The sequence below is a fragment of the Castanea sativa genome, chromosome 1 (assembly GCF_040712315.1).
Source record: "Castanea sativa cultivar Marrone di Chiusa Pesio chromosome 1, ASM4071231v1".
NCBI lineage: Eukaryota > Viridiplantae > Streptophyta > Magnoliopsida > Fagales > Fagaceae > Castanea > Castanea sativa.
The window spans coordinates 25,686,464-25,710,181 of record NC_134013.1 but is presented as its reverse complement, the minus strand read 5'-3'; the positions used below and the strand labels follow the sequence as shown (position 1 = coordinate 25,710,181).

Here is a 23,718-nt window from a genome sequence, read left to right as displayed (position 1 = left end):
GCATAAAATAATGACACATGTTATCTTTTGTAACTTCATTCATCTTTTGGTTATGATATGAAAAAATAATGCCACATGGCATACTATTATTTATATATGTTGATTTTTTTTTTTTATTTGTCAATAATAAATGGAAATAAATAAAATTGAATTTTAAATGAAAAAGAATCAAAGATTAAATAAATCTTTTATTAATATTTAAAATATAAAAATAGGCCTCACTTAGGGTAGTAGTCTTAGAGCAACCGTATCAGTTCGTTTATTTTACACATCTATTTTTACACTAAAAACCTACTTTTTCTATTTTACACGTTCATTTATACAAAATATCCACATCAGTTCATCTATTTTATCATCTTTTTTAATGAAATAATCAATTTTTCCAAATTTGTTATTATTTCGGTTAACTGCCTTTTATATCCCGTGGTCACTCTTTCTCTCTCTCTACCCATTTTTTCTGATTATGCTCTCTCTCTCTCTCTCTCTATACCCATCTCTCCGATCCACAGCACCGATCTCCGATCCACAGCACCGATCTCCGATCCCAGCCTTGATCTCCGATCCACGCACCACCGATCCCAGCCCCGATCTCCGATCCACGCACCATCGATCCCAGCCCCGATCTCCGATCAGGCAAGACCCAGCTCCGATCAAGCACCGATCTGTCTCTTTGTTGTTTGTCCATGTGGGTTTATTTGTGTGTGGGTGTGTTTGTATCTGTGTGTGTGTGTGTGTATGTGTGTTTTTTTGAGCAAGTGTATCTCTTTTGATTTGTCTGTGGATGTTCTTGAGTTTGTTGAGCTCGTAAGAGAGAGAAAAAAAAAAGGAACGAACGGGAAATGATTAAAATAATAAATGGACAATCTACAGTAGCCGTGTGTATTTACACAGTTACTGTAACTCGTGTATGAATTTTCACAATTTTATATCTTTTTAGAAGCACTGATGTATGGCATTTTTGAGGCAAAATGTGTAAAATTGATCTATTTTTTCATTTTACATGATTTTGCATCCACATCAGTGGATGCTCTTAGGCCCTACAATGCCTTGAAGTGGCCTTGAGGACAAAGGAGCTCTTCCTTTTCTCCTTTCGAAATTGAAACGGTGTTCCTAGATTTGATTTGCATCTAATTCAATGTTTTAATTTTTGGATTTTTTTTGAAAGAAAACATTTATGAAATAGAGTGTTAATGAGAAAGAATATGCTCTACTTATTAATTTGTAAAATACTAACGTGACATGCTCTTATTATAGTGTAAATCATGAGCTTTGTTAAATTTTTATCAAATTTGGACTATTATATAGTACAATATTAGGCTCTTTTATACACGGTTTACCGGACCCTCCAATTCAATAGAAAACCAAACCCGAAAAAACAGAAAAAAAAAAAAAAAAACATAAAATTGATCTCCTTTTCAGTTTTTAGACCATTTTAGTTTTTAAAACCATGCTTTCATATTGGTAGTGTTGCAATGAAGCCTTTTAAATACCTTGTAATTAATAATAGATATTTAAAAGGTTTTCAAAATATCTAAATAAATATTTTGTTAATAATATAATGCTATTAAAAAAAAAGGTTGACGTCAAAGCCAGCATTTTTCAACGTGCATTTGTGGTTGGGATCAATTGCTTTGACCCCTCCTAAAATTTTCTAGAATAAGCATATTTTGAGGGGGCACACGTACCTTAAATCAACCATAAAAAGTATTAGTGAGTGCAGTAATCACTTCTCCCAAGCCATACAAATCAAATACTACTAGAAGATAAGATTCGGAATAATTTAAAGCTCCAAATGGTGCTTGCCCATTGGAGCGTGAATGCTAAAGCTAATGCCACGGCGGGGGCTACACAATGGCAACCGCAATCAAAATCAGCAAAAACAATAAACTGAAAAGAGTGATGTTACACCTATAATATTTTTACAATAAATTATAGGCTTTTTAATTGTTATTAGTTCAAATTTGAACCTAATACTAATATTACTGAATAGGGACTCCTAGTTTTCCCCCAAAATAATTATATTATTGTCGTGTACATAATAATTTTTCGTAACTATTTTTATACTAATATTGAGACTATTGATTCTCGTTATTGTAATCTCATTTTCACCTTAGGTACACCGTACCCCACTAAGATTTTCTTCTCACTCTTCTACTTCATTCTACAGGGAAAAAAAAAAGGTTTAATACCCTTTATTTTTACAGTATGTAACAAAATTAACCATCTTTTTAAAGTATTTAGCAAAATACTTATATTTTTGAAATATTAAGTAACATTGGGTATATTTTATCATTTAAATTTTTTTGAAAATTTTGCATAAAACCCGTTATTACTAACGAGTTCTAGGCAGAACTTGACATCAGCAATATCAAGTTTCAAAACAAGGAAATTTTACTAAATACTTTTGAAAAATGAGCTATTTGACTAAATAGTTTAAAAATAAAGGATCAATGGTCATTTTTCCCTCATTTCACCAATTGTAATTTGACTAAATAGTTTAAAAATAAAGGGTCAATAGCCATTTTCCTCTCATTTCACCAATTGTAATTTGCCACACTTACTTTTTTCTTTTTAGAGTTTACAATAATAATAATAATAAACACATGACATATTAAAAGTTAGTGAAATATAAAATGGAAAGTAAAACTTAAGTATAGTTTCTTAAATGCAATGCAATGGATTAGAATCTTTAATTAAATGTAAACAAATGATTTTATTGAATTGACTTGTTATTGAAAAAAATATATTGTTTTTGTTTCATTAGTCGATTCAAAATATTGCAACTAAATTATTGTAAATAAAAAATTTGAGTTTTAAATCCTACCTACATTATAAAACAAAAAATCAATTAGTGTCTCCTGATAAAAACAAAAACAAAATTATTAGGGAAGAAGTTTGGAGTCTATCTAGCCTTTAATATTGACTCAAAAAAGAAAAAAAAAAAAAATCTAGCCTTTATTACGACAGACCATTAAAAAAAAAAAAAAAAAAAGAAACAAGGGTTTGTTTGTTTTTTTTCCAAAATTGATAATTTATTAGCTCCTCCAGTGAAGAAGCAAAAGCAGTGATTGGAGAACCAGATGCAACCGACACCTGACGGTAGAAGTAGCAGTGGCGGTGGAGGTAGTGGTGAACTGAGTGGAGGTGGTGGACTCGCTCGGTTCCGCTCAGCTCCAGCCACCTGGTTAGAAGCACTTCTCGAAGAAGAAAAACCAGTAGCCCAAAAAGAAGAGAGAGAAGGAAACGAAGAAGAAGAAGGAGAAGAAGAAGAAGATGAAGAGGAAGACGAAGACGAAGAAGACCCATTAAAGCCAACCCAGAGCTTAACTCAGTTACTTGCTTCCTCTGCCGATCCAAGCCTCCTGGTCTTTGACTCAAACATATTCAGACAGAACAGCTCGCCAGCTGAGTTTTTCGGGAATTCGGATTCCGAAGCCTACTTCTCCAACTTTGGTCTTAACCCAAACCCACCAAATTACAACAACTATGACTCGCACTCCAACTCCAACACTTTTCATGGCGGTGGTGGTACTGGCACAAAGCGCTCTAGGGAGCTCAACCACCACTTCACTGCAAAGTTTCCATCTCATCATCACCTGGTATTTTTTTTTTTTTTTTTTTAACTTTCTTTCTTTTTCTTGGGGTTAGTTTGTTATAAACAAAAATTCAAGACCTACATATATTTATTTTTTGATAATATAGAAAGGAGAGCAAAGTAGTGGTGTTGGTGGAGTTGGTAGCTTCATAGATATGGAGATGGAAAAGCTTTTGGAGGACTCAGTTCCTTGTCGGGTTCGGGCAAAGCGAGGTTGTGCTACTCATCCTAGAAGCATTGCCGAGAGGGTGAGTGTGAGATTGATGATCACTCACTTTCATACATATTTTTTTATTTATAGAAAACCACTATCAACTGTTTGTGTTTATTCCTAACTGATGCTTCCTCCACCTCTCTCTCTCTCTCTCTCTCTCTCTCTCTCTCTCTCTGTGCCTTAGGTTCGAAGGACTCGAATAAGTGATCGTATAAGAAAGCTTCAGGAGCTAGTGCCCAACATGGATAAGGTAGCCTCTTATTTACAGCTAAACCTTTTTTTCTTCGTCTTTTATTAATGAAAAATTAATCCATTCATGGTGTTTTCTTTATTGAGTGAAAGGAAAACATTGTGGTCTTTGTGTTGTGTTGCTAATTGAAGCTAACCAGCAAACATGCTTGAGCAAAAAGTAGATTCTCAAGAGAAGAAGAAAAAAAAAAAAGAAAAAAAAAGAAAAAAAAAAAAGAGAGATTAGTTGCCACGAGTAGTCAACAGTTTTAGTTGTCGGCAGATGTGAACCCTCTTGAATTTAAATTTTCTATTTGTTAGATCCAGCATTTTGACAAACAATATTAAAAGTTAAATGTCAAAAGTGTTGTCCACAGCGACGGGTCTAGGAAACTTTAGATGGGGGAACCAAAACAAAGAAATTCAGTTTGTTCAATAGGACATATGAAGTATAATTTTCTGATGGTCAAAGTAAAATTTCTGTTTATCTATCATACCAAATTGAAAAGTTCTAATAAGGGGGCTTTGGGTCCCAAGGACTGCCTTGGCCTCCTTCAATTCACTCTTTGCTTGTCTGTTTGTTGCTTTAGTCCATTTAAAGAATATTATTGTCTGGTAAGTAATAATCAAGAGAAAATTGTATTATTAAAGGCAATCTTCTACTTTTACTTTTACAATTTTAGTAATGACTGTATAGGGGTGGCAATTGCGTTGGTTTTGGTGGGTTTGGAAAGGTCATAAATGGGTTGGGTTTGGTTGTATTGTGGCTGGTATTGTCTTTATATAAGTTGTTCGTTGGTTATTACTCATGTGGCTAGCATGTATTATGTTTGTTTTGATGACTGAATCTCTGTTGTTTTCCCCCAATTTCTGTTTTTTATGCTTTTGATAATTTTTAAAAGCAAACTGCTATAATTAAATTGAATAACCAGCCAAGCTTAGTAGCGTGAGCTTGTAACCAAGTGGAGCATTAAAATAGTTGAAATACTTATAATTTAAAAAAAAAAAAAAATTGAATAAGCACGTCAATTGGAAGCTTCTTTTACACGTTGGAGAAATATGGTTTTAAGGAGCAGTGGAGAAAATGGATTTTTTTTTTCTGGTATTTCCACAGCTATATATATTGTTAAATGGGAGTCCTATTGGATTTTTTAATAGTTTATGGGGCTGACGACATGGTGACCCACTGTCGCCACTCTTATTTGTAATAATGATGGAGGTCTTCGATGGCTGTATATGGGCAGTATATTCAGGGGTTTACAGTGGGAGGAAGGGCACTGACCTATTGATGATCACAAATGATTTGTATGCATATGACGCTTTGATTTTTTTATGGATATGGCAGTACAAATGGGCTATTTGAAATGCATTTTTCTGTGTTTTGAAGCTGTGTTTGGCTCAAAGATTAATCCAAGTAAATTGGTTCCAATTGGAGATGCTCCAAGAATATCAGCCTTGGCTGAGAAAATGAGCTGCAAAATCTTTGCATTGCTCGTGAAATTTTTGGGGCTTCCCTTGGGGGCTAGGTATAAGTCCAAAGCAATATGGGACCAATGCTAGAGAAGATGAAAAGAAAGTTTGCAGACTAGAAGAAGCTATATTTATCAAAAGGAGGCCAAACCACTTTGATAAATAGTACTCTTTCTAGTTTGCCCACATACATCCACTCTTTATTTACTACGCTAATTAATATCATTCATCATTTTAAGAAATTACTATGAGATTCTCTTTGGGGAGGTCTAGAAGATGATGTTAAATTTTGCTTGGTCGGAAGACATCTTGTGACCCGGTTTGATATGTTGGATTGGGCATCAGGTCTAGTACACTTTACTAATGCATTGTTGGGAATGTGGCTTTGGCCTTATGCCACGGAAACATATACATTATGGAGAACCGTAGTAATTATAAAGTGTGGAAATGAACTGGGCGTTCTGGTTTTAGGAGTGCTTAAGGAATCCTGTGGTGTGTCTTTTGAGAAACATATGGGAGGTTCTTTAATGTTTTGTCAAGTGATAGGTGGGAAGTGGCTTCCATATTTGTTTTTGGCTTGATCTATTGTATGGGGAGGTTACATATAAGAAGGCTTCTTCGACACTATAGTATAGCCCAAAATAAAGAGGTTTTTTGTGGTGGACTATGATTTGGAATGGAGTTATTCATTGGGACATCTTGTTCACCAGATTTGTCCATGACTGGCATGTGGGGAGTTTACAATAATTTCTCGGCCTTTTGTGCTACACCAAAATTGCAAGGGATGGGGAAGACTGGATGTGTTGTAGCCCCTGCTAGGATTGGTATTTTTGAAGTCTTATTATTAGGTTCTTACTACTGGAAACCCACTATACTTTCTGTGGAAAAGCACTTGGAAGATTAAGTTTCCTACTAAAGTAGCTCTTTTCACATTGACAACAGCTAGAGGTTCCTAATTCAATGTGATTATGAGCAAAATTTATGGTTTTTTATTTTTTATAAAATAATATATATTATATTATATTATTTTTTTTGTGGACTCAATTGGGATAAGTCTAAAGAGGGTAGTGGATTTGCTGGCATGTTGGAGAGGGCTTTAAGGTAAACATCTTGCTGATCTATGGGGAGCCCCACTATATGTCATGCAGACCCTTTGGAAAGAAAGAAAACAATGTACTTTTGAAGGAATTCGGAATTCGTCTTAAGTGGTCATTCATTTCCTTGGAGGAATTTCTAAATTTATGAAACTTTCAGTGAATTTTGGAGCTTCCCTAGTATACGACCTGTGGACATGGGGAGTTTGCTCTTTCCTGCAAAATTCTTTAGAAAATTTTGTGCTACATCAACTTTGGTAAGAGAGCAAAATTCGATCTTGTTCAACCGTCTTTGAGAGACCCAACTTAGTTTCACTTGCCACCCTAGTCCAAATTTTATCAAAAACCCAGCTGCCATACAATCCAAGAAACCCATGATTCACAGCTAAAGTTTATTCTTGTATTTTAAGGGCCTCTGTTACATTTGTATGCCGTTCTAGTTCTTTTGGATAATATGTTTCAGTATAAATTTTTAATCCTGTTATCAAGGGTTCAAGAAGCCAAGGGAGTAGCTCACATGGCAAGGTGGTTTCAGAATGAGGAATTTGAGGATCCCAGAAAGTATTGAAGACTTTTCAGGAAGTTGATTAACTTGATTGTGACTCAGCTTGACATCACTTTGTTGTTATAGTTGGTTCACTCATATTCATTGGCATATTGTCTATCATTTCTTGGTTTCTGTAAAGGATGCTCCTTGCAAGCCATAATGTTCAAACTTGAAGGCAATTTTGACATGTTGCTTCAGTGCAGACTGCGCTGGTGATCACCAGGATAGGCTTGTTTCTGACCTTTGTATTTATGTAGGATATATAATCTTGTTACTTGGAGTCGGAAGAGAAAAAAGAGTCAATGATATGGTGAGATGTAATTCAGATACAGAGTACAGGGCTATGTCCTATACAAGCTTTGAGATGATAGAGTGAGATCTCTCCTAAAGTAGATGAGCTTCTACAAGAAAAATCCCTTGATGATATTTGATATAACCAGAAGCAACTTTGAGAGTTTTCATCAAGCAAACAAACTTATTAAGGCTAAATGTGATTGTGTGTGAGATATAGTCATGAGGAAGCAAATTGCAACATCAATGGTTTGCTGAGTGATTAGGTAGGAGATGCAAGCAATAAACAGGAATCATTTTTTAAAAACTTTGAAGCAAGCCAAGCATGATGAACATGTGTGGGAAGAGCAAGAGAGTTATGTATAAGTGAAGGCACATTTTGTAGTTCGACTATTTTATGTAATGATAAGAATGGAGAAACCAACCACTTTTGTGGTGGTCTCCCTCATTTCAACTTTCACCGGACAATTTAGGCTTTGTGTGTTTTTAAATTTTCCCATCTGCTGCAAAGCAAGTTACATTACTTGGATTGGAGGAAAGAGGAGAGAAGGGAAAGCGATGGAGGGAAAGGAAGCCAACTCCTTAGTTTGGTTAGACAAAAAGAATGGAGAGAAAGGAAAAGCGGAGGGAATTGGTTTCCTCCCTGGCCCACCATTTCATTTCCTCCCAAATTGGGAGGAAAATATGAGAGAAGAGAGAATCTTTAATGTGGGGCCCGTGTAATAGTTATTTTTCCTTCCCTTTCCCTGTTGCAAACCAAACAAATGAATATGTATTTCTTTCCCTTCCCTCTCCTCCCTCCTCCTTCCTTTCTTTTCTCTTCTCTTCATTTAACCAAACAATGCCTTAACGTGTTTGGATATCTAGAAAAATTAGTTATTTTCTCGGCATATTTTGTATTGTAATATATTAAGATACTTAAGTGGATTTTCTTTTTAGAGCTAAATCATTTTTTTTATAAACAATTTCAATTTTTTGGGAGAGGATAGATGTTATATGCTTATCTGGGAAATGGAACTAATCTTAAGAAGTGACCGCTTTCCATTTTGGATGGACCTTATAAATGGGCCACAATGTGCAATCCTGATCATATTGGTGAGTCAGAAGAATTTTGTTTTAATTATTTTTTTTGTTTTTGTTTTTATTTATTTGTTTATTTATTTATTTATGTTTTACTTTCGGCTTCTCCTAATATTATGATTTTTCTCATCCAATGTCGGTGACAATGTTCTTCTTCCTATTCACACTGTATAATAAATTGCTTTACAAACAGATTTGTCTGTGTAAATTGCATGACTGGAGGAGATGTAGAGGGTATAGAGGGATTTTTCAAAGCAACACCTTTTTTTTTTTGTGGATTGGTTTTGTAGTTAACCTGTCATATTTTGCATCCATATATTTTTTTATAAAGCAAACAAAACAAACAAGATGCATATTTGAAGGTTAAGGATGTCAAGTATGTTGAGCAAAATTAACCAATTAATCTTCTGATTGTTGTTGCAATACTAAATATAATTTGAGGTCATAATTTTTTCTAATTGCCTGGTGTATCTTGTTTATCAAATAAGATGGTAATGGAGATGTCACTTTAAATAGAACTGAATAGAATGAATGAGTCCATTCCAGTTAGTTGGGAGAATTCAGTTTAAAACTCACCGATATCTTTTTCTGTTTTAGCTTTCAGGGAAAAAAAAAAGAAGGTTTTTTACAATCTTGCTACAGAGGGTGATATCAAAAAAAAAAAAGTATTTATAATAAAAGGTATTATAAAATCTAAATTGGCTTCAAATTGCATAGTCAGGTTTGGTACTTTGTAAAACTCAACCTTGAATCATGAAAGAAGAATATATTAATCACCTTTTAGAATTTTTAATTTTTGAATGAAGCATAAAATCTCATTGCATCCAGACTTAGCTGCAATTTTTAAATTTGGCATTTTTGTTGTCACTTGCAGCAAACAAACACAGCAGATATGTTAGAAGAGGCAGTAGAGTATGTAAAGCTTCTTCAAAAGCAGATTCAGGTACTCCCTGCATTGAACTTGAAAGGAATTTATGAGTTTCAAAAGAAGACACAGGCAGATGACTGAAATTATGAAATTGTACAATTACCATTTCATCCTACATAATTTTACAACTCCAAAAATTCTTTTCTTTTTCCTCTTCTAGGCAAATGAGTAGGTGCTAAGAGGTATGGGATTGGAAATAAATAAAATAAGAGAAAATATAATTTGAATGGATGTGGTGTTCAAGTGAAGTGCAAAACAGAAGGCATAATTTTTTGCACATTTTGAAAATCCTGAAACATGGCAGGATCTCTCAGAGCAACAACAGAGATGCAAATGCGTGGTCAAAGATTTCACAGAAGAAAGTATTAAAGATAGCTCCCACAGTCATGTGTAATTATCTAATTTTGAGGTTTCAGCCAAGCTTCATCATGGTAATTTGCCACTAATATTCTCTTTTCTCTCAAATATTCACCTTGTAATTACATCTATCACTCCTCTTCTATATAGATTTCAGGTTTCATAGTTTAGTCTATGATCAAGAATGTTTGCTTCATCTCGTCAAAACTGCTCTTTGAAGTTTGCTATGGTTGTGATTTCGCTTGAAAAAAGAAAAAGAAAAAGAAAATAAATGAAGAAGTTATTGTGATAGTACTTGTAAATTAGTGTACACAATAATATATTTATTCAATTGCTGCACAATGCTCTTTGTTTAAGATGTATATTCCATGTGTCCAGAGAAAACTTTTAGTTTCATAAAACTTGCTATCCACTTATCAAGAAGTTATATGATTGATAAGATCCCTTTGAAAGATAAGTGAATGGACCATTATTTTTAAACAATCCTCGTAAACAATTCACTAGTGATATTTACTCTCAATTGCTATGTTGTCGTCATTGAGAAGGTTAGTTTCACGTGCAATGTTATCAATACATATATTTGAATCACATAATTTTGTAGAATAATTCAAATTATTTGGTTTTTGAATTCTCTGTTCTGAGTAATGTCAAATATTATATCATTATATGTTGTTCTTTGTTTCTCCCTTCTTCTAGGTGAGAATCTTCTGTATTGGTGTATTGTGAGTTATAATTTAGTTATAATTGTGAAGTATGACAATGTGTCATTTAGCAACAGTTATTCTAGCTTGACATACATTATTCTGGTAGAGTGGCGTGGTATTCAGCTGTCATGGTTGTGAAGTATTCTAGCTTGACATCCATTGATTGAAGATGAATTGATAGAGTTCGGAAAAATTAGTATTTATAACATATTTATTATCAAAAGAGTAAAAGTTTTTTATTAGACAAATTTGGTAGTTGTATCTTAAAACTAACTCTCATTTTCTCTATTAAACTAAAACTGGGCCCAAATAATGAATTTCTGCATATATAGAGTTTAATTAATGTATTGTGACTATAATTTTTTATTTTAAAAACGATTAGAATTATGAGTTTGAAATTTTATAGATGAGGATAAATCCTATTTTTAATAACTGCTTCTCACTTCAATAATTTATTATTTTTCTTTGTTTGGTTTGTGCTATCTCTAAACCACTGGTGTTTCTCTAACTTACGTAAAATAGTAATATTTATGGCATTATGTAAGCTCTCTTAATTTACAAAATGATTTTGAGTTGAAGTAGGGTGAAGTCAGAGTTCAAAACTTAGTGCATGATATATTGATATATATAGTGGAGATTTTAAGCATAAGATATTTGGGTATTGGACAGAATTTGGCTTGTGAACAAACCTGTGTGTTGTGGAACATACCTGGTGAAGCCTCCTGAAATGATATTTGTGCCTTTCAAGTAGGAAATGGTGTTGGGAATACCCTTCAACCTGAACTTTTAAGAGAAGCTTCCACTATAACATGGAAGATCACACTATTGAAAGAGCCAAAGAGTAAACCCATAAATAAGTAATTTTGAGATGAAATCTTCATATACTCTTTAACGATAGTAGTTAAAAAAAAATTAATTTCTATAATAGTAAACATTCAGCTAACGAAGCAAAGCATTTATTCCAATCATCTCAAATAAATTTCATACAAGGATTGAAGGGTATGAATGGGAGAAGAATGTTGAGTGCCTAGGTCCACCCATATATTCTGCCTTGGAGCATTTGTTTTTAACACACTGGTATATATACTTCCGTTTGGTTTTTAGCCACTTTCATTTCTTGTGGCAATTTGGTGGCTTTGGCTTTCTGTAAGTCGTCATTGGCATGTATCTATGTAAAAAAAAAAAAAAAAAAGTTAATGGATGCCTTAAGGGCATTGATTTATGAACTATTTTAAAAACCTTTTTATGGGAAAATAAAAAAGTGTGATTTTTTTTGCAGTATTTTATATTTTCCATGAAAGTGATATTAAGATTATCCTGAAATAGTCAATTAACAAATGCCATTAGGGCAACTCATTAATCGAACCCATCTAAATTTTCATTTTGGTTGGCATTTTTAGATGCTTATTCATTGAAGACATGTTTAAGGATTTTTTTTTATAGGTATGCAGACCGCAGAGTGCCAAATATAGAAATACTAATGCAATTTTGGGCAAAAATGCAAAAAAACCCTTGGGTTTGGGTCAATTGCAAACCGACTTTTGTGCTATCAAGTTTGTATTATTGACCCTTGAGGCAGGGACGGAGCCATTCTTTGGCTTTGGGGGGCCATGGCCCCAACCCCCCAAATTTGGGAAAAAAAATCAAGGAGTATATATATAGATTACATATTTGAGAAATTTTGCCTAAAACAATTACACTTGTCCCCCTAAGCAACATCTTTTAAAACAAAAAGAAAAAGCCCATTAAAAATTTACAAATCTAAAATCCCAAAAAATAAAAATCGGTAAACCCAAAAAATTAGGCCAACAACAAAGTCACCAAAATAGAAAGGCTAAAGAAAATTGAGTACAATCAGGCAATTTACCAAAAACATTAGCCCAAGCCTTAAAAAATTTGAAACAAAACCAATCAGACGTCAAATCATTCCATCAAATTGCCCACAAAAAAAAAAAAAAAAACCGCTTAACCCAGAGAGAGACACTAGTACTGAGACGTGAGGCAACGAGAATGAAGACTGAGACCAAAAATGCAGCAGCACCACACGCACGTCAATGGCAGTCTAGCAGATCTGCTTCTGAGAGAGACCAAGAAAGCTCCAACACAGTATTTCCCTCTCTCATCTTAGTTGAGCAGAGGCAGAGCCTCTTTTCTCTCAATCTCTCTCTCTAACTCTCTTTTCTCTCTTCTTCAATGGAAGATAGTGAACTCTCTTAATTTATTTTTTATTTTTGGTTTTGTTGCTAATACTGTTTGGAGTTTGGACCCACGTAGGTGTATTTTTTATTTTTTTAGGAAATACCTATATGCTAATTGAGTGATTTTTTTTTCTTTTTCTTCTTTTTTTATAACATATGCCCGTATGAATAAAGGAGCAACAATATCATTGAATAAAGGAGCAACAAATAATTAATGGTTGTGTTTGTCATTTAGTGTGTGGTTTTTTTAAATTGAGATGGTTTGAAATTTTAATGGTTAGTTGTTAATATTTAATAAAGTTTTTTTTATAGAAATAATAAAGTTTGTTGATTGTAGTGTTACACTACGTGGGTAGTGTTGTCATGTGCCCTTTTTTCTTTTTTAACTTCGCCCCCTCCTAACTTAAACTTCCGGCTCGGTCCCTGCCTTAAGGTGTAAGAATTGTCCAAATTAACCTCTCTATCTCAGTTTTATTAACTATAATTGACTAAAAATTGTCATGTGTTGTGCGCTTATTTTTTTAATATATATTATAGTAAAGTAGTCATGTTGCAATTTTTTGTCACTTACGGTTAATAGAAGATAGAGGGGTAAATTTGGACAACATCAAAGGTCAATACAAAATTGATAGTATAAGGTCAGTTTTTGGTATTCTTATTCTTATTCTTGTGCCTCCTTTAAACATTTATTCAACAGATAGTGAGTATACAAGAATATATACAAGAGGATAATATCCCTCCCCTTTAGTTATAAGATGCGAAAGAAAAGACATGATAAGTCCACAATATTTTTGGCTTTCTTATTCTTGTGCCTCCTTTAAACATTTTTTTCAACAGATAGTGAGTATATAAGAATACATACACCGAGAGGACAATTGATAACCCTCCCTTTTAGTTATAAGATGCGAAAGAAAAGACATGATAAGGCATGATATGAATGTAGAATTATTCAATTTTTAGTTAAATTTAAATATTATTATTATTATTTGAGAGTAAGACTGTCTATCAGCTATCTACACAAATATCACAAAAGTAGTAAATTTGTGTTATGAGTACAACCTTTAAAATATGTGTTATTTTTTAATATTATTTATATGAACTAATAATAAAAAATAAGGGAGAAGGTGAGAGGTCTAGGTCTATAATAAATTGTCCTTCACCCTGGCTGCTTGGCATATTTATATTAGGGTTTATGGAATGATTTAAGAAGATGCTAAGTGACTATGCTATAACATGTGGCGTTCGAGGTATAACTTATAACCTAGTTAATGGTATATTATGTGGTGTCGTATATTTGTGGTTTCATCTTCCTCTCCACCACTATCTACTTATCTCCATGCGCGCACACATGCAAAACTAATAAAAAATAATGTACAATAACATGCTAATAAAAAAGGGGTAATTAGTTGTGGGGATAAAGGAACTCAGTGGGAGTATTGGGTCGTGGGCCATGCCCGAGGATGCCAAGATGCCCAAGGATGGTCAAATAGTTAGAAGGGCTTGTGGATTGATGGACCGAAGACAAGGACTGATAACAATGAGCAAGTGATGTCTCCCAAGGAGCCAAACTTCCTTGGGAGGCAACGTGAGAGCCTGGAGCCCGACCACCCAGCATTTGCCGTGTGGGAGACAACCATGCTTAGGAAGATAAGTTTCGGAGAAAGGAGTCAATAGTGAATTAAGAAATATCTAAGAAGAAGGCTACCACCACCACATTAAATGCTCTGCACCTAAACAACTAGCCGCATTTATGTGAAAATAATACCTGAACAGTGATATTCAGCCTTACAGCTACACACGGAGACTCTAGGAAGTTTTTGATGGGACAAGCATCCAATAAATCATCTATCTAATCAACAAGTGGAAAACTATGATGAAAGGAGAGGGAAATGCTATATAAGAGGAGGACCTCCATGAAGGAGGGGCTCCTAATCAAAGAGAAAAAGAAAAGAAAGAATTCTTTGTACTCACAAAAATCTGGAATTTATATAAGAACATACCCTCCTTGGATTTGACCAAGGAATAGTTTTCTCTTCAAAGTATACTTTTCAATCATTATAGCACTAAACCAATTTACTATGGCCTATACTTGATTCATTAAGTCTTCATCTGTTAAATCTACACTCTAACAAATCTATTGTTGTGGGCTCATTGGGCCATCACTCAACATCTGTCGGGCCGAGGGTCAATTTTAGTCCTTACATTAGCAATTACACAATTTACACTCAACTCTTTTAAGGTTTAGGGAAATGAAATTTCACCCCAAATTTGAGAAAAAACACTTTCCCCCTTGACATCCATTTAAACACTCTTGGGCAGGTTTTTAAAATTATTCTTCCTTTCAAAATTAAAATCCATTTTGCTTTAAAAAAAAAACCCATGTTTTAAAATTTTCAATTAAATAGTATTTTAAAATATTTAGCATGATTTTTTTCAAGTGTTGTGGAGAGATTTGTCGTTGCAAGTCTTTTGGTGCTTGGTAAACTTTGCATTTCAATTCTAAGTTTATCAATTATGTTTTTACTAGTTATTTTTTTTTAATAATTATAGCTAACCTTTGGTAAAGAGAATCTTATAGGAATTTAAAATATTTCGTTATTAATATAAATAGAGGGGAGTATTTTTCTTTTAGGTTTAGGGTGGAGTGTCATTCCTCAAATCTTAAGAAATGAGAGTGTAATACCCCTATTAAAAATAGCAAGTAATGCTAATACTCCCTCTCAAGTTATAGCATACAGGTCAAACATACCTAATTTAAAAGACAATAATTGAAAGGAGATATAAGCTAACAATTGGCAACTTTATGAGAATATGATTCAATTTATCATAATGGACAAAGAGAATGACAATATGTTTCATTATTCATAAAGTGACAATCAATCTTGATATGTTTGTTAGATTTATGGAGTATGACAATATGTTTCATTATTCGTAAAGTGACAATCAATCTTGATATGTTTGGTAGATTTATGGAGCGTGAGATAATAATAATGGTCACTTTCTCACCAAGTTAAGTTGAATTCTTCAATCAAAATATTACCATATTAAAATATGTATATATATTTTAAAAACATATATTTTCCTTATCAAATGAAATAAAAATGTCCTAAACAAAAAAAAAATCCTTTATATTGGAAGCAAAAATATATCAAATGCATTTCCTATATATTTGTAGTATATACTCCAATTTGATAAATTTTAGTACTACTACATACACGATGTTATACTTTTAAAGGAATTAGTAAGTTACCCATACGATATACGAATAATATTGCAATATTTTATGTAAGATGGTTTTAGAGAATGTTGTATATGTATTAAAGCCTAATTGTTATAAAATTTTATTAGTAATGAGTTCATCATAAAAAGCAATAATTATAAATTGCATATACATATCCATTATAATTATTCAATTGAAGTGATGAGGAAAAAAAAAAACTTTGGTGAAAAATTATAGAATAAAAGTTGATAGAATGTGTTTTTCTCTTTCTCCTTAATTCTAAAACAAAGTACACATCCCAAATACCCACGGTTAATCATATCATTTATAAAACTCACAAATCCACAACATCTTACCTTAACATCAAAATCATAATTGCTGTTGTCACTTAATATAAAATGCAAACCTTCCTTCCTTGGTTGTAGCCAACTCAAACGAGGTAGGATTAGATGAAAAAAAACAATGTTAGAGCTAGGTAGGTGTTGCCAAAAATTTGAAGGTCAATGACATCGTTTTTTGTTTGTGTATTTGACATGGGATGACATAAAGAGCTGTGGGTAGGTATATATAAAGGGGTAGAAGTGCAAAAGGTGAAAATATTGAAATTAAATGCAAAGTGTTTTGTGTGTATGTGTGAGGAATGAAAAGTCTTGAAACATGGAACCAAAAGATATAAAAAATATTTATATTTTAATTAGAAAAGTCTTAAAATATTGAACTAAATAAAACAAAAGAGTCAATAATCAATTTGTTCTTATATCTTTTGTGACTTAAAAGTATTTCAATTCTCTTCATAAAGTGTGACACATGGTAGAACCTCATGCTCTCCCGCATGAGGTCTCTGCTTTTATAAATACTAGCGTATGACCCGCACAATGAACGAACTACTTTTATTTATTATTCAAGAAAAAATATGTAAAATCATAAAAATATTATGAAAACTCCATAGATAATTAAAATTAAATAAACTGCTCTTTTAAAAAGAAAATGAAAAGGAAAAAAACTTCCCATTTATTTTTATTTTTCTTAATTATTATTATTTTTATTAATCCTATTATTTTTTTTAAATGATGAGAAACTCCCTTAAAATTGAAGGTGTGTTTATGTATTAAATATGGTCAAATAAAGAAAATACAAAAAACCTCAATTATACAAACTATGTTGCCACAATTATAGGATTCTTATTATAGCTATCCAAATCAAACTACACAGAGGACAACTAATTTCAAGAATACATACAAAAACCGCACAAAAGATATTTGTTGGGGTAGGAAAAAAAAATCTTGAAAAAGTTAAATTGTAGAGTTTTATGAATACCAATCATTGTACTGCCCCATAAAAACTAAAAGATGGTAGCACTAAATAAAAATTACATTTGTGAAATCTCATAGAGAAATCTACAGCTACCTACTCTTTTCCTAAGCCATGTACATTTGGTTGATGCTTTTTAGCACAATCCTTTTCCATAAATTTCTTGAAGCATAAGGATATTAACAATTTTTGCTTTCTTCTAAACTTCACTAATGCATTTTCTTATTTGTCTATGGCTCTTTCTCAACTAATCTCCTACTCCTAATGAGGATAGAGAAGATGTAGGGGAAAAAAAGACAACAAATACAAACGTACATGAGGCATTCTGAAGTAGAAGCCACACAATCAAATAGCCATGCCATTATCCTGGCAAATTAGTTCTTATTAAGTTAAAATAATCTTACCTTTCAATCGGGCAGCTTACCCCTATAAACACTACCAAGCATACCTTTACCAATAAACTTTTCATGAGAAAAGCTAATTGTATACTGCTGAAGCAACACAACAGTGAACTTTTGCAGTACTTGCATTCAGACTCTTTGAAGGATGTATGCTTGTAGTTACTTTAAAAGGTACCATCAGTTCCACAAAGACCTTCTCGAAAGGATAAAATGGAGGAAGTCGTGGTGGCAAGAACTCCATATCAATGCGGCTCATGACTGAATCATGATTCTTCTTGGGCAGCGAAACTGCTGGTGTGTTTTTCACATCTACCTCCTGTTCATTCTGAAACTATGGAAATACACTTGTTCTTCCATTGTCTTCAACATAACTATCTCTTGGTTTCACAGCTCTCCCTCTTGGCACAGCTAAAGATATTCAAAAGACAATTTTCATTTAGAATAGAATAAAAGAGATAAGGAAATTTCAACGATTTTAAAAAATAAGAATGGACATTACATTATATTACATCCCTATTATTCTATACATAGCATCTTATAGAAATTTACCAACTTAAAAGCTCTGCAAATATTATTATGGTTTTGACACAACCAATTAATGGTAACCACCAAAAGTTTAAAGAAAAAGTTCTCAGGGTGCGAGTGGGTCCCCTCTCATCCCATGTAGCATAGTTTGTCCCTTTCTCTTTGAGAAAGACGTTCGTTCCCTCTAGTACTTAGTGCTAGGAGGGCTGGGTTTTGATTGGTGCGCTACCATTGAGGCACCATGGAGGATCTCGCTCAGCGGTGGAAGAAGACGTTGCTGTTTGAAGCGGAGGGAACGAGGTGTGACCTATCAAAAGACAAAAAGGTGACGGAGTTTGTACTTGTTGCGAAGTTTTTCATAGGAGATCAATCAACATTGAGGCAGTGGCGAGAACATTCAGACCAATATTGCATCCTAAAGGAGAAGAAGGCCAAGGGTGGAACTGTCAGTGGCCTTTTGTCCAAGAAGAAAGCTTGTGATGTCGTTAAAAAAGATCCCACGAAAACGCCTCCTCCTGCCAGGCGCCCTGCCTCTCCCACTTTGTCACTAAAAATGATTGCCTCTAGTGGAGAGGAGAGTTGGTGGTAAATCTTTCCTTCCTACCTTTTGGGACGATGCTATAAAAGACAAAAAGACGACAAGGTGATGTCGTCTCACATTCAGAAGCTTGTGCAGGTAAGCGTTTTAGGCCGTCTTTACTTCTTCTTTTCCTTTGCTTTATTTCTGCTAAGGGAGATTTTTTTTTGTAGGCTTTGGGGGAGTCTCTGGGAAGTTCTTGGACTTGGAAAAGAAGGTGGTCATGTTTGAGCCCATGATCAAGTCTCTATTTGCTGAGAATGAGATGGTTAAAAACAAGGTTGTCATTCTTACTGTTGAAGTTGAAAATGACAAGGAGCATGTGGCAGCCTTGGAGAAGAGCCTACAGGTGGAGAAGGATTTTGGCAAGCTAAAGGATAAGCAGATTGCTGATCTGGAGTTGAAGCTGCAGAAGGCCGGGGCCATGGCGGTGAAGGATTTCAAAGATTCAAATGAGTACTCTGATGCGCTATGAGAGTACTACGTGGAAGGCTTTGACCTTCCTAGAAAGTGGATGGCAAAACATCACCCTAATTTGGACCTTTCTGGTTTGGTTATGGATGATGTTGAGAAGGAGCTTATGTCTAATCGTCCTTCTGCAGTTACAGGGGAGAATGTGACGAAGGAAGCCACAGACGTTGTTGAAGTAATGGAAAAGGTCGCAATTGCAACCCCTGCAGACCTTGCCCTTGAAAAGCAGTAATTTTTATGTCTTTTCTTTCCAATTTTTTCTTATTTCCTTGTAAGGCAAGAACAATATTTCTCTCCAGGCCCGTGGTTTTGGCCAACTAAACAATTCTTTTGGGCCCGTTGTTTCGGGCAAGTAAACAATTCTTTTGACAATGATAGATAGGTTTATAGATTTCCTGCTTTTAGTCATAATAAACAACTCTTTTATGTTTGGATAACCTTATATGACAATGTTAGTTGTGTTGAGACAACCTTTATCTTTAGCTTGCATTTGAGCAGCTTTTTCTTACTTGGCTTGTTTATGAACAACTCTTTGCATCCAATTATGTTGGAATGATTTTCTATTGAGTCATATTTGACTAACGACCTTAGTTGTATTTGAACAACTTAGTATTTTTGGCTGTGTTTGAACAACTTTTTATTGAGTCAAGTTTGAATAACGATGTTAGTTGTGTTTGAACAACTTAGTATTTTTTTGCTATATTTGATAGCTTTTTATTGAGTCATGTTTGAATGATGATGTTAATTGTGTTTGAACAACTTAGTATTTTTTTTGCTGTGTTTGAACAATTTTTTATTGAGTCATGTTTGAATAACGATGTTAATTGTGTTTGAACAACTTAGTATTTTTTGGCTGTGTTTGAACAGCTTTTTATTGAGTCATGTTTGGATGACGATGTTAGTTGTATTTGAACAACTTAGTATTTTTTTAATTATGTTTGAACAGTTTTTTATTGAGTCATGTTTGAATGACGATGTTAGTTTTGTTTGAACAACTTAGTATTTTTTTTAGCTGTGTTTAAATAGCTTTTTATTGAGTCATGTTTGAATGACGATGTTAGTTGTGTTTAAACAACTTAGTATTTTTTTTTAGTTGTGTTTGAACAGCTTTTATTGAGTCATGTTTGAATGACGGTGTTGCGCTTTACTCGTGACTTAGAGTTATGGTATTGGAGCGTCTTTTAAGTTAACAATTTTTTGTTTCATCTTGAATGACGATTATGTTGGTTGTGTTTAAACAACTCTAATTTAGTCGACTTTGGTAGTTGTGTATGAACAACTTCAATGGCTATGATGCTATTGGTTGTGCGTAAATAACTTTTAATTTGAAATTTTAATGACGGAGATCCTTAAGACATCTCCCAAGGATGACTCCTAAGCGTTGCGCACATTTTGATAGTGATGGATCATGGATAATCATTGATAAATATACATGGATAATGCTTTCATGTATTATTGATCTTATGAATGATGAAAGTAATGGTTGTCATACATACTAATATGAAGATTAGACAACTTGAAAATGTAAAGCGTTCCTTACTGGTAGTATTTCTTCAAGTATTCTATGTTCTACAGTTGAGACAATTCTTGGCCGTCTAGGGACTCAGGTAGTAAGAGCCTTCTTTGGAATGACAGATTACTTCGTAGGGGCCTTCCCAGGCTAGTCCCAGTTTCCCCTAGGATAGGTCCTTTGTTGCCTATGACACATTCCTAAGGACGAGGTCTTCTGTGTTGAACCTTCTTACCCTGGCCTTTCTGTTGTAGTATCTGGCCATTGCATCTTTATGTCTGGCCATTCGCTTCATAGCTTCTTCTCTGACTTCATCAATTAGGTCCAGATTGCTGTTAAGCTCCTACTGATTCTTCTGGTCTTCATATGTTTTGACTTGGAAGTTCGTCAGTCCTGCTTCCACTGGTATGACAGCCTCAGTGCCAAATGTCAATCTGAATGGTGTTTCTCCTGTTGGAACTCTTATGGTCGTCCTATATGCCCAAAGGACATTTTGTAGTTCTTCAGACCGTGCCCTCTTTGCCCCCTCAAGCCTAGTTTTGATAATTTTGAGCAAGCTTCTATTCGTCATTTTTGTCTGGCCGTTGGCTTGAGGGTGTCTTGGAAAAGAGTAGTGATTCTTGACTCCTAAGTCTTGGCAAAATTTTCGAAACTTGGGGTTGTCAAATTGCTGTCCATTGTCTGATATTATGACGTGTGGGACTCCAAACCTGCAGATGATGTTTTTCCACACAAAGCTTGTGACTTTAGCCTCTGTTATCGTTGTAACTGACTCTGCTTCTACCCATTTTGTGAAATAGTCAATCGCAACGATCAAAAACCTGATTTGCTTCTTCCCTAAAGGGAATGGACCTATGATATCAATTCCCCATTGGGCGAAGGGCCATGGTGAGGATATGGGTGTCATCATCTCTCCTGGTCTCATCTAGACATTTGCAAAGCGTTGACACTTGTCACATATTCTGTCGATGTTGTATGTGTCTTTCTGTAGGGTTGGCCAGTAATATCCTGCTCTGAGCGCCTTTCTTGCTTAGGATCTTGCCCAAGCGTGATTTCCGCAAATCCCCTCGTATATCTCGCGGAGCACATATTCTACTTCTTCAAAACTGGCGCATCTTAGGTATGGGAGTGAATATCCTCATTTGTAGAGCACGTCGTCAATAATGATGAAGCGAGCTACTATGATCTGTATCTTCATTGCTTCCATCTTATCTTCAAAGAGCCATCCTTCTTTCAAGTAACAGATGATGTGAGTCATCCACTCGTCTTGTTCTTTTATCTTTAGAACTTGCCCACCTTCTGTGCTTGGCTGCCCCCTTATCTCTACACATAGTTTAGAGGTTACATTGTAGTCGTTTAACGAGGCCAATCTTGCTAGGAAATCAGCTTCTACGTTTTTGGTTCTTGGGATTTGCACAAAGTCTAGGTTGTCAAAGTGTTGTAAGAGTCATTGGAAGATCTTCAAGTACTTTTGTGTCCTTTCTTCTTTGGCTTCGTAATCTCCCTTCACTTGTCCAATTATTAGCTAAGAATCAGTTTGGATGATAAGACTCTTTGCACCTAGAGCTTTTGTTAGGCTTAGCCCTGTTAGCAATCTTCATATTCTGCCTTGTTATTCGTTGTTGGGAGCTGTAATCTAACTGCATACTTCAGTGTTTCTTTTTCTGGAGATATGAGCACTACTCCTGCTCCACCTACTTTCCTCGTTGCAGACCCATCCGTTTGGACCATCCATGTTTCCATAGGAGGTTCTTCTTCCTTATAGGGGTAAGTGAACTCTACAATGAAGTCTACTAGCACCTAGGTTTTGATTGCTACTCGGGGCTAATATTCAATGTCGGATTGGCCCAACTCAATTGCCCATTGAATGAGTCGTCCTGCTGCATCCATCTTGTTCATCGTCTTTCTTATGGGCTGATCTGTCATAACGACAATGGGGTGTGCTTGGAAACAAGGACGGAACTTTCTGGAGGCGACCAACCACGTGAAAGCTATTTTTTCTATCCTTAAGTAACTTGCCTCTGCACCTTGAAATGACTGGCTGGTGTAATAGACATGCTTCTGTACATTCCCTTCTTTTCTGATCAGTGCCGAACTTACTGTAGTGTTGGATACTACTAAGTAGAGGTACAACTTCTCTCCCATCACTGAGGGGCTTAGTGGAGGTGGCTTCGTCAGATACTCCTTTAACTTGGCAAGGGCCTCCTCGCATTCGTCAATCCACCGAAAAGCTTTTTTCAATACCTTAAAGAATGGCATGCACTTGTCTGTTGCCCTAGAGACAAATCTGTTTAGGGCTGCAACCTTTCCTGTTAGGCTCTGCACCTCCTTCACTATCTTCGGTGATTTGACCTCGATTATTGCTTTTACTTTGTCTATATTTGCCTCTATACCTCGTTGGGATACCATGAATCCCAAGAATTTTTCTAAAGTAACAGAAAAACACACTTTGCAGGGTTTAATTTCAAATTGTACTTACGTAGTGTGCTGAAGGTTTCTTCTAGATTGTCCAAGTGGTTGGCTTCGTCCTTACTTTTCACCAGCATATCGTCTACGTACACCTCCACATTCCTTCCAATCTGATGGGAGAACACGCGGTTCACCAATCTTTGGTAGGTAGCTCCTGCGTTCCTCAGTCCAAAGGGCATAACTTTGTAACAATACAACCCTTGACTGGTAACGAAAGAGGTCTTCTCTTGATCGACTTCGTCCATAAGAATCTGGTTGTATCCAGAAAATGCATCCATGAAACTCAAGAGCTTGTATCCAGTAGTCGAGTCTACTAGCTGATCAATCCTTGACAAGAGGAAGCTATCTTTTGGACAGGCCTTGTTCATGTCTGTAAAGTCGACACACATTCTCCACTTACCATTGCTCTTCTTTACCATCACCACATTTGCTAACCAATCTGGATAGAAGACTTTCCTGATGAAATCAGTTTCTAGTAGTTTCTCTACTTCTTCAGTTACAGCTTTATTGCGTTCTGGTGCAAACACT

At 34.8% G+C, this 23,718-nt stretch overlaps 1 protein-coding gene across 4 annotated transcripts; it reads left to right on the top strand.

Moving 5' to 3' along the window:
- The first annotated feature begins 2,996 nt into the window (after positions 1–2,996).
- LOC142622556 (transcription factor bHLH80-like) lies at positions 2,997–10,162 on the top strand. 4 transcript variants are annotated; one of them, XM_075796045.1, is made up of 6 exons: positions 2,997–3,599; positions 3,703–3,843; positions 3,994–4,059; positions 9,394–9,462; positions 9,762–9,878; positions 9,955–10,162. In XM_075796045.1, exons 1-6 carry the CDS (start codon positions 3,081–3,083, stop codon positions 9,973–9,975), a joined length of 933 nt encoding a protein of 310 aa, XP_075652160.1. In that variant the 5' UTR covers positions 2,997–3,080; the 3' UTR covers positions 9,976–10,162. The 4 variants fall into 4 exon arrangements, with proteins under 4 accessions (XP_075652160.1, XP_075652163.1, XP_075652162.1 ...); XM_075796047.1 differs by having other exon boundaries at positions 3,000–3,599; positions 9,752–9,878; XM_075796048.1 differs by lacking the exons at positions 9,762–9,878; positions 9,955–10,162 and adding an exon at positions 9,608–9,653 and having other exon boundaries at positions 2,999–3,599.
- The last annotated feature ends 13,556 nt before the right edge of the window (positions 10,163–23,718 follow it).

Bases quoted from the DNA above. Each gene is read 5' to 3' on its own strand.
- LOC142622556 (XM_075796045.1), top strand. From the start codon at position 3,081: ATGCAACCGACACCTGACGGTAGAAGTAGCAGTGGCGGTGGAGGTAGT. The intron at 9,463-9,761 runs GTACTCCCTGCA...AGGATCTCTCAG, and splicing joins TTCTTCAAAAGCAGATTCAG to AGCAACAACAGAGATGCAAA. The intron at 9,879-9,954 runs GTAATTTGCCAC...TCTTCTATATAG, and splicing joins TTCAGCCAAGCTTCATCATG to ATTTCAGGTTTCATAGTTTA.